The following is an 18,637-nucleotide window of genomic DNA, read 5'->3' as shown; positions in this document are numbered from 1 at the left end:
TAGCCAGGTTGTGGGTTCGAGTCCCAATCAGAGCGCATGTGGGAGGCAGCTGATTGATGTTCTCTTTCACACTGAGGGTTCTCTCCTTCCTTCCTTTTTCTAAAACAAACCAAAAAAATGAATAAAAAAGGAAAAAGAAGTTCACCCTCCTCTGGAAAACACTCGCTTCTGCTGTGTGCAGTCCTGTGCTGAGTCAGGCAGCCGTGAGCAGCTCTCTCAGTGTCTCCGTGGACAGCTGAGGGAGGCCACGGACAAGAGTGCTTGAGTTGAATGCTTGTGTAAAGTATTTTAATTGGCATGTTGAGAGCTGTACAGTTAACCAGTTTCACATTTGGGAACATTCTTAGTATTTCAAGTCATCAGCTTCCAATTACTTTGGTTTTTGGTGAAATACTTTCAATGGCCCCTGGCTAAACGTTGACCATGTAAACATTCACTTTTATAACTGGGACCCTGGGGGACCAACCAGGATGTTCTGCCCTTAGACTCTGTCGGGGTCCTATCCCTCAGGGCGGCGGGGGAGGTCTTGCCAATGCAAAGGCTAGTACTTGGTTATTTTCTTGAGAACTGAAAACACCTTGAGAAAATGAACTCAGCAAATCCCTTTGCGAGTCTGAAGGGCAGAGCCGGGCTGTGATTTCTGCCGGCTTTGGACTCGTCTTTTTTCTCTCTTTCTAATCCTCACCCGAGGATATGCTTATTGATTTTAGAGAGAGAGGAAGGTGAGAGAGGGAGAGAGAAACATCAATGTGAGAGAGAAGCATCAATAGGTTGCCTCCGTACGCTCCCCAACTGGGGATCGGACCCACAACCTAGGTATGTGCCCTGACTGGGAATCGAACCCACCACCCTTCAGTGTACGGGATGATGCTCCAACCAACTGAGCCACCCTGCCATGGCTTTGGACATCACCTTGTACCTTCCAGAGAGATACCTGGCTTCTTTCTCCCAGCACCATGGTGCTAAGGTACCCCAGCGCCCCAGAGATCACAGGCGAAGGATCAGATGGGTCCCAATGCCACAGCCCAGGCTAAGCAACCGCAGATGGGAAAACGCTGGAGGATGTTGAGGGGGTGGCGGGCCATCCCCCGTAGGGAAGGAGCATCACAGGGCACCCTGAAGGGGTTCAGAGAGCCGCCAGGCCGGCCAGGGTGGATGAGCCTGTCCGCTCAGCGGCCCCACCTTGCCTCAGGTGTCGGAATCTGTGGGTGTGAGTGCGGCGTGCACTGGACCCCACGAGCTCAGAGCCCCTCACGGAAAGTCCTGTCTGTTCTCCCCCCGCCGACCCTGGCGTGTCCCTGTTTGCCTGTGGCTGCGCCAGGCCTACAGACTGTCCCGGGGCCGGGTGTGGGCCATGACCATCATGCTGTGCCTCTTCGCTGCTGTGCTGTCCGCCTTCCTGGACAACGTCACCACGTCGCTGCTCTTCACTCCTGTGACCATCAGGTGCGCACAGCCCGTGGGGACGCCTGCAAGTCAGGGGGCCCCGCCTGCTGTCCTGGGGAGACACTGTCCGGGGTCCAGGGCTCTCGTCCTGTGTCCCCAGCACTGGTCACAGGCCCAGCGGAGTAGTGGGAGAGCCCCCACCACCTCACTGGTCCTGAGGATACAGAGGAGAAACAGGTACCCCCTGGAGTGCAGGGCAAACTAGGTAGTGAGGGACTTCGGACAGGTGACTTCAGCTACCTGACCTGGGTTGCACCATCAAAGGCACCATCCCATGCTAATTTTTTGAGGGTTCTGCCAGACAAGAGACCCTCCTGGACATGAGGCATGAGACAGCAAGTTCAAAGTCGCCAGCCAGAGACTGCTGCCGGGCTCAGGGCTGACTCTGGGCCACGCCTGTGGCCCGAGGGTGGTGAGGGGAGAGAGGCATGAGCTGGGCATGGGCAGGGAGTGGAGGAGGACGGGAGGAGCAGAGGACAGGCAGCACCTGCCGCCCCTCCTTGTCAGGTGCACTTGAAGGCAGAGATATTGGGTGAGGGCGGGCAGGACACAGCACCTCACAGTACCTGGCTTTTGTGAGGGCAAATGAGGGACGAAGTGAACACATCTCGAGGGCACTGTAAACTCTTAACAGATGCTGCTAAGGTAGGCACCATGTGTCCCTGGGACACATCAGGGGGCAGAGCAGGCCACACCCACCCCCGCCACCAGCCGGTGACACTGGTTCAAAAACCACGGCGCCACCCACGTGGGCCAGATCCCAGCAAGCGACGGTGCTCTCTGGTCGCGGCCCGGCAGGGGTCCGGGGCACCCACCTTGCTGGCACCCCTGTGCAGCTGGGACAGCTGAGGGACGTCTCGGCCCTGCCAGGACTTGTTTATCTCCTCACTGCTCGGGACCTGGCCTTGTGGTTTTATGTGACAATAGCAACTCCACTTACTAGTCCAAACACATCTAGGATTTGAATGCGCTGTGCTCAGGCCACTGCTTCCCTGCCCGTTTTTGTGGCTTCATGAACTCAGGCCCAACCCTCGCCTGTCTGGAGGAGGCGCAGGGAGCAGCCACGCCCCTGTAGATGGGAAGCCCTCTCTGTGCCTGGGTGCTGCCCATAAGCTACGCTAACTACTTTCCCTCTAGAAGCAGTCCTAGCTTCCTCAGCTCAGAGCTGCTGCCGCTTGGGGTCTGGTGAACATTTGAGCACCCCTCCTGTCCCCACCTGGTCCCCAGACTTTCAGAGCTTCCCAGACAAGCCTAGGGTGCAGCCACGGTGGGACCCACTGCAAAAGAGTGTGAGCCCCCCCCCCAAATAAGAAGTCTCCAGCTCAGCACAAAAGGGAAGGGGCGCTGGGGCCTCAGCGCTGGAGAAAAGGCCATTTTGTGGGCCCACCATGTTCCAGAGATTCGGTGTATAACCCAGATGTGTGTGTATATGGTTTAAAAATATTTAGGCTGCACGTGGACCTTGCACCTTTTCCTCTATTTGTGACAGATTATGTGAGGTGCTCACCCTTGACCCCAGACAAGTCCTGATTGCAGAAGTGATCTTCATTAACATGGGCGGGCTGCCACCTCCATCAGGGACCCACCAAATGTGATCATTGTCTCCAACCAGGAGTTCAGGAAGATGGTACGTACAGTGGGACAGGGTCGCTCGTGGTGCAGGCCCTGCCTCTGCTCGACGTGGTGTCTTCCTGAGCGCATCCTCGCTGCCACTCTCCTCAACCGCTGTGGCTGTCTAGCGAGTGGAGGTGGAGACCGAGCCTCTGTGTAGAGTTCAATGCTCTGAATCTCATTCCTGCTCTGATAGACTTTAAGGAAATGCTCGGATAACGTGATGTTTATTTACAGTAGATTATATTAATGGGAATGAGACTTCTTCAAACTCATATGAAGACTAAAATACGTCCACACTCATTTTCAGCTGTGGTGAATGAATTTACTGATGAAGAACTTAACATTTTTTTTAAAGGTTCAGAAAATGAAGGTTTTAGGGATTTTTGAAAGCTCTTCCACATATTGGTACATCATTACTTTGTACATTAAAAAAAACAAACAAAGCATAGCCCTGGCTAGTTTAGCTCAGTGGTTAGAGCATTGGCCCACTGACCAGTGACTCGCAGGTTTGATTCCAGTCAAGGGCATATACCTTAGTTGTAGTTTGTACCCAGCCCTGGTCGGGGTCGTGCCAGAGGCAACCAGTTGATGTGTCTCTCTCAGGTCAATGTTTCTCTTTCTCCCTCTCTCTCTACCTGAAGATAAATGGGAAAATATCCTCAGGTGAGGATAAAAACAAAATAAAAATAAAAATAAAACCAAAGCAGTAAGGAGTGTGCAAATGTTATTCTACATATCTTAAAGAGTTAAAACTAGAATAATATAATTAGCTTTCATTTATCATTGTTTGGCCATTAGAATTTTCTCAGTACATCATCTCTGAAATGCTTCCAAATCGGGGTGTCATTTACTGTAGATGGGGTGTGTGTGTGTGTGATGTCTTCCATAAATATATTTATTTATTCATTTTAAATGTTTTTTCATTAAGTTTTTAGAGAGAGAGGGAGAGAGAGAGAAGCATCGAAGTGAGAGAAACATCAATCAGCTGCCTCGTGTGCGCCCCCTACTGGGGATCAAGCCTGCAACCTGGGCGTGTGCCCTGACTGGGAATGGAACTGGGACCTCTCAGTTCATGGGATGGCGCTCAATCCACTGAGCGACACCAGCTGGACCATAAATATATTTAAACCTTTGAGAATTCATGGCTCTAAGGTGTTGATAGCCATTTTGTGGGCCTACCATTTTCTAGAGATCCGGGGTACAACTCAGATGCTGTGGTTTAACTTTCGTATGCTGTGTTTCGCCCCTGGCAAGATCTCACCAGTCTTGCGTGCTGACCAGTGTGCCCACGACCGTGCCCCTGGGGCACATCCGAAGGTGGGAGAGCCCTGTGATCACCTCCAGGAGCACCCATGCTGGGCCTCAACCATGCAAAAGAGAACGTTTTTAGAGAATACTATAGTGTATTATTTTTATTTGACAGCAGTACATTTATTATAAGTGAATGTTTAAAATAGTCACAAAGAAAATGAATCCTGTCATCCAGTGGTCGTTGGTGCCAGTTCAGCACTGATAGGGGTCCCCAGTTTGGGCTTCGGTGGAGGAGACGTCGTGTGCTCAGAGCTGTGAAGTCTGTGCCTGCTCTGGGCCTCCGGCGGGCACCCAGCCCTCAAGCCACTGCCCGCTGCCCTATGTGCACCCCTCGCTGGCCCGCCCCCCCCCCCACTCTGCCGCGGCTGCAGGCCCTTTACGTGCCCCCTCCCTGTCCCCAGGGCCTGGACTTTGCGGGCTTCACGGCACACATGTTCCTCGGGATTTGCTTTGTCCTCCTCTTCTCCTTCCCGCTCCTCAGACTCCTTTACTGGAACAAAAAGCTGTATAACAAGGAGCCCAGTGAGATTGTGGGTGAGTGCGAGCCCTCGTCAGAGTCCCTCCCGCCTGTGCTGCCCCATGCTGTTCTCCCAGGGGGTCCGCCACCGAAAGGCGGGAGGGTCTTCCCATCGGGAAGCAGCGTCGGCCACTGGATGCTGTGATCGGTGTGTCCTCATTGCCTTGGGACACAGTGTGTTTGAAGCACCTCCATCCATGAGCTGTGCTTTTTTACTTTTTAAAAATTAAATTTATTCAGGTAGCACTGGTTGATAATATTGTATAATTTTCCGGTGCGCAGCATTATAATTCGACCCCTGGGGACTCTACTGCATGCTCCCCACCTGAAGTCCAGTCTCTTCCTGTTACCACCTTTGACCCCTGACCCCTTGGCTCTCCCAGCCCCTGCCCTCTGGTGACCACCTTCTCTTGTCTGGGGCTGAGTTTGCTTTTGTTTGTTTTGTTCATTCATTTGCTACTTTTTGTTTTAAAATCAATAAACATATCCTTGGGTGAGGATAAACAAATATTCTTCACCCAAACAGTGGATATCGTGTTAACTTTGCATCCATGGTAACTTTTTTTAAATTTTTTTTATTTTTAATCCTCACCCGAGGACATTTTTCCATATTTTCTTCAGATAGAGTGGGAGGGAGAGAGAGAGAGAGAAACATCAACATGAAAGGGACACATTGAGTGGTTGCCACCCGCACAACCCGACCAGGGCGGGGGACAAACTGCAACCGAGGTACGTGCCCTTAGCGGAACCGAACCTGGGTCTCTCTGGACCGCAGGCCAATGCTCTAACCGCTGAGCCAAACCAGCCAGGGCGAATCCATGGTAACTTTTTAACGTGGCTTTGCCTCCTGGTTTCATTACAATGACGTGGATGCTGAGAAGCCACCGCTTTGGCGTGGGCCATGGTTGGCTGGACGTTGTTGAGGGGTTCCTTGTCCCTGGGAGGTGGTGAGGGACGCTGGGTGTCCCTGACCTCTGGGCTGTGGGACACTCATGCTGGCTTTTGTTCACTGCAGAACTGAAACACGAAATCCACGTGTGGCGCCTGACCGCGCAGCGCATCAGCCCCGCCAGCCGCGAGGAGACGGCGGTGCAGGGCCTGCTTCTGGGGAAGGTGCTGGCGCTGGAGCGGCTGCTGGCCCGGAGGCTGCACACCTTCCACAGGTACCAGGCTGGGCTGTGCTCGGGCCACACTCGGCTGACAACACCCACTGTCCTTGTTGCCGGTTGCGCTCAGTGGGGGTGGCATCGGCCACCTGTCCTCCACCTGTCATGCCCCTGTCACACAGCACACAGACCAAGTGGGTTACAGAGCAACTCCACGAACCACAGAAACGGACACACTGCATGCTGATGGGCATGTTCCAGGCGCCATGCACGGTGCGAAGCCGGCCAAAGGGCGGACAACCGAGGGTCAGAGCGTTTCAGCGGCTTGCCCAGGGCAACACCGCGTGCGCCGGGGCCGAAGTCACACAGCCACGCTGCCTCCCTGCCCCGGTCACACTTGTAGCGTAGAATCAAAGATAATGTAATAAACGAATCTAACAAAAACTCTTCCTGTAGTTGATTTTCAGGGAGCTCAGAGAATAGCTGATCCACTCAGTTCACATCCTGGCTTTTTCTTTTCTTTTTAAATCTTCACCTGAGAATGTTTATTGATTTTTTTTTTTTTTTAGGGGAGAGAGAGAAACGTTGATCGGTTGCCTCCCATATGTGCCCCAACTGGGAACTGAACCAGAACCTTTTGGTGTAAAGGATGATGCTCCAACTGACAGCCACCCAGCCAGGGATGGCATATGTTTTTGTTTGTTTTGTTCATCTTTATCGCTGACTGTATGACAGAGGTCCCCATTTCCCCCATCGCCCCCTCCACCCAGGCCTTCGCCACAGCACTGTCTGTATCCACGGACTACGCATATAATCCTTTGGCTACTCTCTGCCAACGTTTTGATGTGTTCTGTGCTCACGCTCACATGTGCACATGCTCACAGACATTTCATCAACCGTTCCCATCATTCCAAGTGTTATTTTTCTTTGGAAATGCAGAGCAAGCATCTTTCCCAATCCATATACCCAGCCCCACGCGCTCTTCCCACGCGCCTCGTGCAGCCACACTGGGTGCCAGTGGACAGCGTCCAGGGTGTTTCTGACCATGCCCTACTCATGCCCTGCTCAGTATCACCAGGAAAATAATGAGTCTGCTTTTTGCGTTTTAGACAAATCTCTCAGGAAGATAAGAATTGGGAGACCAATATCCAAGAGCTACAAAAAAAGGTACAGTGCAGACTGAGCCAGTGAACTGGTCTTCCTCAGAGGGGGTTGGGGTGGGAAGGGAGGAGCCAGGAGCTGTGGTGGGGGCGGGAGGGGCGGAGCCAGGAGCTGTGGTGGAGGGGAAGGGGCGGAGCCAGGAGCTGTGGTGGGGGCGGGAGAGGCGGAGCCAGGAGCTGTGGTGGAGGGGGGAGGGGCGGAGCCAGGAGATGTGGTGGAGGGGGAAGGGGCAGAGCCAGGAGCTGTGGTGGGGGCGGGAGGGGCGGAGCCAGGAGATGTGGTGGAGGGGGAAGGGGCAGAGCCAGGAGCTGTGGTGGAGGCGGGAGGGGGCGGAGCCAGGAGATGTGGTGGAGGGGGAAGGGGCAGAGCCAGGAGCTGTGGTGGAGGCGGGAGGGGCGGAGCCAGGAGATGTGGTGGGGGCGGGAGGGGTGGAGCCAGGAGGTGTGGTGGAGGGGGAAGGGGTGGAGCCAGGAGGTGTGGTGGAGGCGGGAGGGGCGGAGCCAGGAGGTGTGGTGGAGGTGGGAGGGGCGGAGCCAGGAGGTGTGGTGGAGGTGGGAGGGGCGGAGCCAGGAGGTGTGGTGGAGGCGGGAGGGGCGGAGCCAGGAGGTGTGGTGGAGGGGGAAGGGGCGGAGCCAGGAGCTGTGGTGGGGCGGGAGGGGTGGAGCCAGGATCTCTGATGGAGGTGGGAAGGGGCGGAGCCAGGAGGTGTGGTGGAGGGGGAAGGGGCGGAGCCAGGAGCTGTGGTGGAGGCGGGAGGAGGCGGAGCCAGGAGTTGCGGTGGAGGCAGGAGGGATGAAGACTTGGAGGTGACTCTGGGCCTGTGAGCATAGGTCAGGGCACGAGTGTCTGTGAAGCAGCTTTAACTGTGAGCAGGCAACCCGAGAGAGAACATCACTAGCTGTGTCCATACCTCTGTAGTCACATCTGTGTCTACATACCTGCCCATTTACTTATTCCCATGTCAACAGCTGAATGTGTGCGTCCATCTGATTCTGATTCTGGATGCACACAGACAGACGGATGTGCCGGTGGGACGCACACAGCTGTCAGTCCCCACTATGTAGCACAGGGCCTCTTATGGGGCAGGACCACCTGTGCCCATCCGTGTGGCTCGGGAACTCACGCCGCCCAGCCGTGCAGCCCAGGCCGTCGGAGCACAGCACCTCGGAGACGTCGTCCCGGTGCGCTCAGGGGCTCAGGCCCAGAGGCCGCAGGTCATTGAGGGGCTGCACAGCACAGAGCCCTTCTGGCTCCTGCTCTCACCCCAGATGCCAGGGCAGGCTCCCTTGGGTGCCATCCTGTCAGTGAGAAGAGCTGAGTGCCTTCCAGAGTTCGTGAGCGCTGGGACAGGACCTGCAAGAACCCAGCAGGACCCTGTCATCGCAGGACCCTGCTAGCTCCCGCGGCCCCACCTGGAGCGCAGACCTGCGGGCTGGGAGGGAGGTGACAGGGGATGAGCACATGGCACTGTGGAAACACGTGGGTCCAAGGGCCGGGTCCCCAGTGGCTTTGCCGCATCTGCCTCCCGCTGGCCGGGCTGGGAACAGCTTTGCGCTCTGTCCTGTGGAAGCTGCTCAGCCAAGTGCTCACCGACGGATTGGACAGGGTTACTTTCCACAAGGATTTGAAAGCTCTGGTCTGGAATCTGTGCAGTTTTCCTCAACACAGTTCCTCATTATCTTCTTTCAAGTTCAAGATGTTGCAGTTTTCCTCCCGGGGGGCGATGTGGGATGATTCAGGTCCTGTGGGACGATGGGCACGTGGCTGGAATGAGCGTTGTCTTCCTCTCTCAGCACAGAATATCCGACAGGGTTCTGCTGGCCAAGTGCCTGATGGTGCTGGGGACTGTCATCTGCATGTTCTTCCTCAATTCGTTCGTCCCTGGAGTCCACCTTGATCTGGGTGAGTCGCTGGATGTAGCACTTGACGTCACAGCCGGAGGGGGCGCTTCAAGCTTGTTCCCAGACATGGTCACAGGGCCAGGGAGGCAGAGGAGGGGTGGCCAGCCTTCTTGTGCTGCTTGGGTCCATTTTCTCCAGAAGGAGAGGGATGAGCAGAGGGAGGGGGAGAAAGAGGTGCCTGTCCTGAGTTCTCAGCACCTCCAGGGTTGAACCTTAGGAGGGACAGCGAAGAGACCAGACAGCATGGTCCTGGTCCCACTCCTAGCCACACCTTCAGACACACCCGGAGGAGACGGGACGTCCCATCAGCAGGGCCACAGTCCTGCAGTTGGTGCGGGACTTGGCGATGAGGTGCCCACAGCGTCCGCTTCCTGCCCTGGAGGACCGTCCCCCCCTGAGACGGGGCCGCTGGCAGGGGGAGCGGCCCAGATACCTTGTGACCCAGCCCTTCCGCTCCTCGTGAACACTGGCCTCGTCCAGGGGTTTTCCCGATGGATTGGACAATTTCTTTGTCCATTTATGTCTCTTTCAGGGTGGATTGCCATTCTGGGTGCCCTCTGGTTGCTGATTTTAGCGGACAGCCATGATTTTGAGATCATCCTACACCGCGTGGAGTGGGCGACGCTCCTGTTCTTCGCGGCGCTCTTCGTTCTGATGGAGGTGAGGCGTGGGGTGAGACGCGGGGCGCGTGGGGTGAGCTCCGCGCTTTCAGTCACAGCTCACACTTCACGCGCGAGTGAAAGAGCCCGCGGAGGTCCTGGCGCAGACGCGCCAAGTGGGAAGCAGGAGGCCGTGCGTGCCCGTCTCAGGCTGACCCAGCTTCCATCTGGCACCTGGATGTTCTGATACAGGTGCTGACCCGATCGCCATCCTGCTTGTTTGTTTGCTCTTTGGTGACCTTCGGGGCTTGTAGACTCGCCCCAACTTCGCCGCTGTGAAGTGAGATGCGCGCTGTGTGGAGCCGGAACAGAAGGACTCCCCACGCTGCGGTCACAGGGCGGCACCCAGCACCCCGCGCCTGGGTGTCAGGTGGTGCCACACGGTGGGGTTGCACCTCAGGTGTATATTGTCTGAGCACTATGCTACGCACCTGAAACAAATGCAGTGGCGAATGCCATCTGCAATTGAAGAATGAAAAAAAAAAATTAAAAGGTTTAAATGTCCAGAGATTGAGGAATACTGTTCTAAATAGTTTTACCCTTGTGATTCAGCTGCTGTAAGAGCGGACTGGTGACTGAAGGGCCCCAGTTCTTCTTCTCTATCTATTGATTTAACTCGTATTGCCTTTTAAAAGTGCTGTATATTGTAGTTGACATACAATACCACGTTAGCTTTCAGATGTACTCCACAGCGATTTGGTATTTACACACTCATGCTGTGACCACCACAATAAGTCCAGTGCACACAAGGTTACTAGGATGTTGTGGATGGTTTTCCCGGCGTGGGTTCCACAGCTTTTAAGTGAAGGCTAACAAACAGCCCCACAGAGGTGCTGACCAGCTGTCTCCCCGCTCCGGTCCCTCCTGGTCACCCCGCCCCGGGGGCTGGGACAAGGCTGCAGCCTGAGCAGACTGCTCCTGCACTCCACCTGGTCTCCTCCCTCAGGCAGAGTTCTCTGAGTCTGTCCTGAGCTTCTCAAACAGACCTTCCCCTCCTGTCTCTGACAGTTACACATCCTGCATTTCTATTTTATTCTAACACTGCGATGTTTAACTTTGAAAAAAAATCTGAGGCGTGCCTTCCTAGAAGAACCTCTGCGAGGAGATCTCGGGAGAGACGGGCTTCCATTGGGGTGTAAGCGGAACATGGACGCAGATCCCTGAGACCCCTGCCTCGGCTTGTGCTGCCTCTCAGCGAATCCTCGGGGGGCACAGCCAGCGATGACGTACAGACTGTGCATCAGAGGCTGATCTTGTATAAGCAGAGAGCCTGGGTCACGTAGTTTCACTTTGAAGACGTGGTTCTTCACAGTTCACACGAGCTCCGGTTTTACACTGACTCTCATCATCGTGTCTGCTTCTTGCAGGCGCTGGCACACCTGCACCTGATCGAGTACATCGGCGAGCAGACCACCTCGCTGATCAAGGTGTGGTCCACGTGGCACGGTGATGTGTGCAGTCCTTTGATTCCATTAAAAAAAAAGGGCAAGAATTGTCCACAGCACTGATGGGGAAAAGTACATCCTGGGACCTGTTTTATCCGGGGTAGCCTAGGAGAGGCGTCAGGCCTGGAGCTGTGCTGGGAGAGCAGGTTGTTTGACCGTGTGACCAGTGTCACCAGCGTGAACCACCAGGAACAGGGGCACCGGCTCCTCCGCCCACAGCTGGTTGACTAGGGCACGGCTGGGATGTGTCCCCTTAGTGGCTGTGGAATCTGGCCAGGCTCTTGGGAGGGTTGGGCAGCCCAGGCCGGTCCAGAGTGCACACCCAGGGGTCAGAGGAGGGACAGACAGCCCTGTGTGCCCTCAAATGCCGCGTGCGCTGGCGGGAGATGCCCAGTGGGTGTGGCTGACGGGCCGCTGGGACACACCGCTGTCATCCGCTCCTTGCAGACGGTCCCGGAGGAGCAGCGCCTGGCAGCTGCCATCGTCCTGGTGGTCTGGGTCTCTGCCATCGCGTCCTCTCTGATCGACAACATCCCTTTCACAGCCACAATGGTGAGTCCCGTCTCCTCCAGGGCCGACACCGTCTGGGCTCACCTTCCTGCCGGAGCGGGCAGCGTGGAGCCTGCACCCAGTCTTTCCATTTGCTTTGTTTTTAATCCTCACCCGAGGATATGTTTCCATCGATCTCAGACAGAGTGGGAGGGAGGGACAGAGACGGAGAGAGGGAGAAACGTGGATGCGAGAGAGACACATCGACTGGCTGCCTCCTGCACGACCTGACCAGGGCCAGGGACGGACTGCAACTGAGGTACATGCCCTTGACCGGAATCAAACCTGAGACTTTTTGGTCTGTGGGCCAGTGCTCTAACCGCTGAGCCAAAATGGCCAGGGCTTTTCATTTTGCTTTTATTTATATTTATTTATTTATTTATTAATATATTTCACTGATTTTTTTTTTTTTTTTGAGAGAGAGAGAGAGGAAGGGAGAGAGAGAGAGAAACATGGATGTGAGAAACATCGATTGGCTGCCTCCTGCACGCCCTCTACTGGGGATCGAGCCCATAACCCAGGCATGTGCCCTGACCCGGAATCGAACTGGGACCTCTCAGTCCATGGACGGTGCTCCATCCACTGAGCCACAGCAGCCAGGCTCATTTTGCTTCTAAGGAAAATGGGAGGACTCCCCCAGACACAGGCTGATTGACGGCATCTACCCCCTGTGGACGCTGTGCTGTCCGGCCTGAGCGGCTGGGTTGCTGGACACGAACAGGCCTGAATCGTCCTGACCCGGCCAAGGCCAGGGCACCGATTGCCTGACTTAGGGCAGCACTGAGTCGGGAGCCGGAACCTGGGGCGCATGGCAAACACCCGGGTCCTGGGTGTGCCGGCATGTGTGCACATGTCCCACGAGGGCATGTTCTCTTGTGATCTTGAGGGGAACTCTCCCACCCCCTGCAGAACATCTGATTTCCAGACAGATTTTATGAAGCACAAGGGAGGCACCACAGATGCCAGGAGGACAGGAGGGTCCTTGGAACTGGCAGGTGCCTGGATATGGCATAGTTGGGTGCTGTGGTCATCAGATGGCTACAGTCCCAGGTCCTGTGTGAGGTTTCGTGTGACTTGACCCCATTCAAGACCCACAGCAGCGGCTGGGGGAGCAGGGCAGGAGGGCCAGTCGGTCATGTGGCTGGAAACAAAGGTGAACTGCCCAGCTGCTGTGGCTCCGTGGATTGAGCTTCATCCCATGGACTGAGCGGTCCCGGTTCAATTCCCGGTCAGGGCACATGCCCAGGTTGTGGGCTCCATCCCTAGTAGGGGGCATGCAGGAGGCAGACAATCGATGTTTCTCTCTCACATGGATGTTTCTATCTCTTTCTCTTCCTTCCTCTCTCTCTTTAAAAAATCAATAAAGCCCTGGCCAGTTTGGGTCAGCGGTTAAAACATTGGCCTGCGGTCTGGAGAGACCCAGGTTCGGTTCCCGCTAAGGGCATGTACCTTGGTTGCAGTTTGTCTCCGGCCCTGGTTGGGCCGTGTGGGTGGCAGCTACTCTATGTGTCCCTTTCATGTCGATGTCTCTCTCTCTCTCTCTCTCTCTCCCCTTCCCACTCTATCTGAACAAAATATTGAAAAATGTCCTCAGGTGAGGATAAAAAAAAATCAATAAAAGCATATTTAAAAGTAAAAGACAAACCAGTGGGCTCAGACTCAGGGGTGTGAGTCCCGAGGTTCACTTGGGCATCCTGTGGGCATCCTTTGCTCCCTGCTGTTTGACAGCTGGGAAAGTGCTCTGGATTTTGGTGGTCAGCCAGGGCGCGTGCAGCTCCTCTGGGCTGTGATGTCCAAGTCCCTTTCTCTGCAGATTCCCGTGCTCCTGAACCTGAGTCAGGACCCTGAAGTCAGCCTGCCTGTGCCGCCACTCATGTACGCGCTGGCCTTCGGCGCTTGCCTGGGAGGTAAGGGGTGCTGATGGCAATAGGGGGGGCTATAGCGGACGGTCAGTGCCTGCCGGGTGGAGGGAAGTAAGGAGCGTCAGGTGGCTCCCTGAGCAGAAACCTGTTCTCAGTGTCCAGCGGCTCTGGAGGTCCTCGGCTCCTCGGCAGCCTGTCCCTCCCAGTCTCCGCAGAGCGTCCTGGCATCCTGAGCCCCTGGCCTGAGGACGGACAATATTTAGGTCTCAACGTTAGGGTTTTCCTGCTCTGCACCTGGGCTCACAGGGCTCCCACATGCACCAGGCCCCACAGGGCTCCCACGCGGCACCCGGGCCCACCAGGATAATCCAGGGTGATCCCCCATCTCAGGGTGTGTTACATGCTGTTGAATCAGCTCTGATGCCTGGTGGCCCTGTGGATGAGTGACAGCCACGGTGTCCTGTTCTCAGCAGCTCTGCTCAGGCTTGGAGACTCGTGCCCATGGCTTCTCCCACCAGGTCCACCATCTCACATCTGGTCTTCCTCTTTGCTTGCTGCCTTCTATTTTCCCCAACATTCCTGTCTTTTGCGAATATTACAGAACAAAAGAGGACAGACAGACGCCTACCACCACGATAAACTAGGACGTGATTTTATTCTTGAATTGTGGTTTCAGGCAACGGGACGCTGATCGGGGCGTCCGCCAATGTGGTCTGTGCAGGGATCGCGGAGCAGCATGGGTATGGCTTCTCCTTCATGGAGTTTTTCAGGTACTTGCAAAACTTACTTTGACTTTTTTTTTTTTTTTTTAATTCTCACCTGAGGACATTTTTTGCATTATCTTCAGATAGAGCTGGAGGGAAAGAAGGAGGGAGAGAGAAACATCGATGTGAGAGACACATCGATTGGTTGCCATCCGCACAACCCCAACTGGGGCCGGGGATGAACCGCAATCAAGGTCCATGTCGTTCGCCAGAATCGAACCCAGGACTCTTTGGTCCACAGGCGATATTCTTACCACTGAGTCAAACCGACCAGGGCTGACTTGCTGCTTATATCAGTCTCTAAGCTACTTAGCTAAAAATACATGTAAAAAGCAGCGCATCTCCAAGCGCCAGGGTAGGCACGTTGGTAGCAGTGACAGCCATCGGTGTAGCAGAGGCGAGCTCGGAGGAAAACGCATTCAGAATGTATCGCTGGGTTGGCGGAGCACAGGGTGACTTGGGCATCTGCACAGCTCGGGCTGAGTGGGGTCCACATGTGCTGGGAACTTCATGTTGCGTTTTCTCGAGAATTCCAGCGGGACGTGTGCTCTGATTGTCCGTGACGGGGCTCTGTACTGAGAGTCTGACAGCCCCGCAGTGCAAGATCCCCCTTGGAAGGGCCCGTGGGTGCTGCAGACCAAGGTCAGCCTGGGTGCCTCTCAAGGACGACAGCTCTGAGATGCAGCCCAGGGTGGGGGCTCCCAGGGAGGGGGCCGACTGAAGACTTGTGACACCAACTCTGGCTGAAGGGAACGGCCAGCACCCACAGAGGCAGCAGCCCCCGCCTCCGGCCCCCACAGGGCTGGGCTTGGGGTCAGAGCCCTGGTGCCACCGGGTGAGCACTGACATCGGTCTCTGTGTATCCTAGAACCTGACTGCAGATGCGCTCCACTGGCCACGTCTGTCCATCTTGCCCGTGGCTTTCTTTGCTGTGCAGAAGCTTTTTAGTTGGATATAGTCCTACTTGTCTATTTTTTGCTTTTGTTGTCAAACCCAAAAAGGCATCGCTAAGACTGATGTCAAGAAGCTCATTGCCTCTTTTCTTCTCGAAGTTTTATGGTTTTAGGTATTACATTCAAGTATGTAATCCACTTGCAGTAGATTTTTGTGTAAGATAGGGAGTCCAATTTCATTCTTTCGCATGTGGCTGTTTCTGTTTGCCCAACAGCATTGATTGAAGAGACCATCCTTTTCCAAACGTCTGTTCTTGCCTCCTTTGTCATGAATTAATTGACCAAAAATGAGTTGAGTTTATGTCTGGGCTCTTTCTCTGTTTCATTGTTCTATGTGTCAGTTTTTTGGAGCACGGGCCGGTGCTCAACCACAGAGCCACACCAGCCAGGGCGGCTATGTGTCAGTTTTTAGGACAGTGCCATACTGTTTTGATTACTTTAGCTTTGTAAAAGATTTTGATCATCCAGTTTTGTTCTGTCTCAAGATTGCTTTGGTTTCTCAGGGTCTTTTGTGGTTCCATACAAATTTTAGGATTGTTTGTTCTATTTCTGTGAAAAATGAGAATGATAGGGGTTACCTTGAATCTGCAGCTTGTTTTGAGTATTATGGATATTTTAACAAATTAATTTTTCTATATATGGGCATGGAATGTATTCCCATTTATTTGTATCTTTTTTAATTTCTTTCATCAATGTCTTATAGTTTTCAGAGTACAGGTCTTTCACCTCCTTAGTTAAATTTATTCCTGGGTATTTATGCCTTTTGATGCAATTGTAAATGGATGGTTTTCTTGATTTCTCTTTCTGATTGTTATTAGTGTATAGAAATGAAACTGATTTTTTGTGTCCTGTAATTTGCATCCTGAATTTGTTCATTAGTTCTGTTGTTTTCAATGGAGTCTTTAGGGTTTTCTACATATAATATCCTGTCACCCTCCGATAGTGACAGTTTTACTTCGTCCTTTCCAATTCGGATGCTTTTACTTCTCTCCCTCACTTTGTGATTGCTGTGGCTTTGTCATTTCTGTGGCTGCTGTGTTCGATGAAAGTGGTGGGAGTGGTCACCCTTGTCTGTCCCTGACCTCAGAGGAAAAGCTTCCCGTGTCTCAGAGTGAGTGTGGTGTCAGCTGTGTGTGTCCTGCATGGCCTTTGTTGTGTTCCCTCTGTACCCACGTTGTTGAGAGTTTTTACCGTGAATTGATGTTGAATTTTGTCAACCACTTCTTGGAACAAAAACTGTCACCTTTTCAGTGACTTCCCTTGGTGACAGTGCAGCGCTAAGCAATGGCTTCGAAGCGTAGATTCCAGATGCCAAGTAGGAAACTCCTGGGATGTGCCCATCGGATAGGAACTGGCAGGGATTATTGTGGGATGCAGAGTGTGGAGGAAAGTTCATGGTCTTATGACGCCCTTCGTGGGTATGCGCACCTGTGCTCACCTTGCACCTCGCCCCATGCGAGGGAGATCCTCTTCCTGCCCCTCAGGCTCCCCCAGCTCTGAGTATGAGGGACTTCGGGGTCTACGGGAATACGACCTTCCTGCGAAACCAGCTTTCTTGGGAGCATGATTGGAAGGTGATGTGGTCACAGGAGACATCCAGACATTTAAGTAACGGTCCAGTAACATGACTGATAGTTTGTCTTTAAGACCAACCCTCTCAAGTCTGAACAAATTGAGGCTCTGAAAAGTCAATTAAGAATATGCAAGAAGCCCGACCGGTGTGGCTCAGTGGTTGAGCATAAACCATGCACCAAGAGGTTGCCGGTTCGATTCCCGGTCAGGGCACATGCCCAGGTTGTGGGCCTGATCCCCAGTGGGGGGCGTGCAGGATGCGGACAATCAGTGTTCTCTCTCATTGATGTTTGTCTGTCTGTCTCTCTCTCTCTCTTTCTCTCTCTCTCTCTCTCTCTTTCCCTCTCTCCCTCCCCCTCTCTCCCTTCCTCTCTCTCTAAAATCAATTTTAAAAAACTTTTTATAAAAATGTGCAAGAATATTAAGCAGGTCTCCCATAAAATGAGGGGCATCTAATAGAGGTGTGCCAGCCAGATCATCGAGGCTAAAACCCGGTTTCTAACTTCTGGTAATGAGCTCCCTGGCTTTGTGGACACGGGAGCACCCGGGGCCATATTCTGTACCGACATCGAGTCTGGATCTCAGGGTTCTCACCACGACGCACTTCTCTGGGCTCCAGGCTGGGCTTCCCGATGATGATCGTCTCCTGCACCGTCGGGATGTGCTACCTGCTGGTCGTTCACGTGGTGATGGGATGGAGTTAACGGAGGCACAGGCTTCGAGGACCGAAGGGGAGCTCAGCCCGTCACCCACATCAGGAGAACACTCCCCTGGACCACTCTTGGGAGGAGGAAAGGTGCTTATGTGCGGGTGTGTGGGGTGTAGACCTTCGGCACCCTCATTCCTGCTCGGCCGAATGCTGGCAAACAAGATGACTTCCCACGACTCCCCTGCGGGAAACGTGTATATTTCGTGTTCTGCGCTGTAAGAAAAGACACCAATGCCCAGTCCACCCCAAATGCTTGTGTTGTTCGGCCTTCCCTTCTCCCGAGGCTGTCTACGGCTTTTCTTTGTGTCATCACTTTTCAGTTCGAGTAACCAGCTTTCACATTGTACACCCTCTGCAGACGTGCTCTTCCTGGGATAGGCTGCTGATAGGAAACACTGGATGTATTAAGAGAAAATAAACTCTCCCTTGGCAAGAGGTCTTAGAATTGTTGGCCTCCTCGTGCGTTTAGTAGTTCACATTATGTAAAGTTGCACTTTATGCATATGGTTTTCTCTGGAGTTTTAAAAGTAGCCATTAAATGTCTAGAAATTTGGCTTAAAGAGGGTCATCAGTACTTATGAAAAATAATTTGCATGGTCGCCAGCCTAGAGGGACAGTCTTCGGTTGTGAAGGTGGTGCGGGCTGTGTCGCATGGAAGTGTGGTCCGGACTCGGATCTGTGCCCCCGCAGGTTCAGGTCGCACTTGGTAAAGGCTGCTGTTTTGTGCATCATGGGAGGTGAGGCAGGGAACAGGGCGGTGCTTCCTCAGACCGGGGCTCTGGGCCTCTTCTTTTTTTCCCCCATTTATTGATTTTAGAGAGAGAGGAAGGGAGAGGGAGAGAGAAAGAGAAACATCAAGAGCTGCCTCCTGCATGCCCCCCACTGGGGATCAGGCCCACAACCTGGGCATGTGCCCTGACCGGGAATCGAACTGGCGACCTCTTGGTGCGTGGTCGATGCTCAACCACTGAGCCACACCGGCCGGGCTGGGTGTCTTCTTCATTTTCAGTCTAGGTGCAGGCTACCTGGACACGAAGATATTTCGTGCGAACTCTGCTCAGAAGTGGG

The 18,637-nt window shown here is 53.9% G+C and overlaps 1 protein-coding gene across 1 annotated transcript in view; it reads left to right on the top strand.

The window, feature by feature from the left end:
- OCA2 (OCA2 melanosomal transmembrane protein) overlaps positions 1 to 18,079 on the top strand; it is a 36,068-nt gene extending 17,989 nt beyond the window's left edge. The window contains 13 exon segments of the mRNA XM_036277986.1: positions 1,322 to 1,446; positions 2,936 to 3,006; positions 3,009 to 3,073; positions 4,773 to 4,905; positions 5,904 to 6,051; positions 7,104 to 7,161; positions 8,949 to 9,057; positions 9,589 to 9,716; positions 11,083 to 11,142; positions 11,608 to 11,712; positions 13,523 to 13,616; positions 14,248 to 14,341; positions 17,480 to 18,079. Coding sequence (XP_036133879.1) covers positions 1,322 to 1,446; positions 2,936 to 3,006; positions 3,009 to 3,073; positions 4,773 to 4,905; positions 5,904 to 6,051; positions 7,104 to 7,161; positions 8,949 to 9,057; positions 9,589 to 9,716; positions 11,083 to 11,142; positions 11,608 to 11,712; positions 13,523 to 13,616; positions 14,248 to 14,341; positions 17,480 to 17,564 — 1,275 coding nt within the window. The 3' untranslated portion in view covers positions 17,565 to 18,079.
- The last annotated feature ends 558 nt before the right edge of the window (positions 18,080 to 18,637 follow it).

Source organism: Molossus molossus, unplaced genomic scaffold (genome assembly GCF_014108415.1).
Source record: "Molossus molossus isolate mMolMol1 unplaced genomic scaffold, mMolMol1.p scaffold_m16_p_24, whole genome shotgun sequence".
Lineage (NCBI taxonomy): Eukaryota > Metazoa > Chordata > Mammalia > Chiroptera > Molossidae > Molossus > Molossus molossus.
This window is presented reverse-complemented; position numbering and strand designations above follow the sequence as displayed.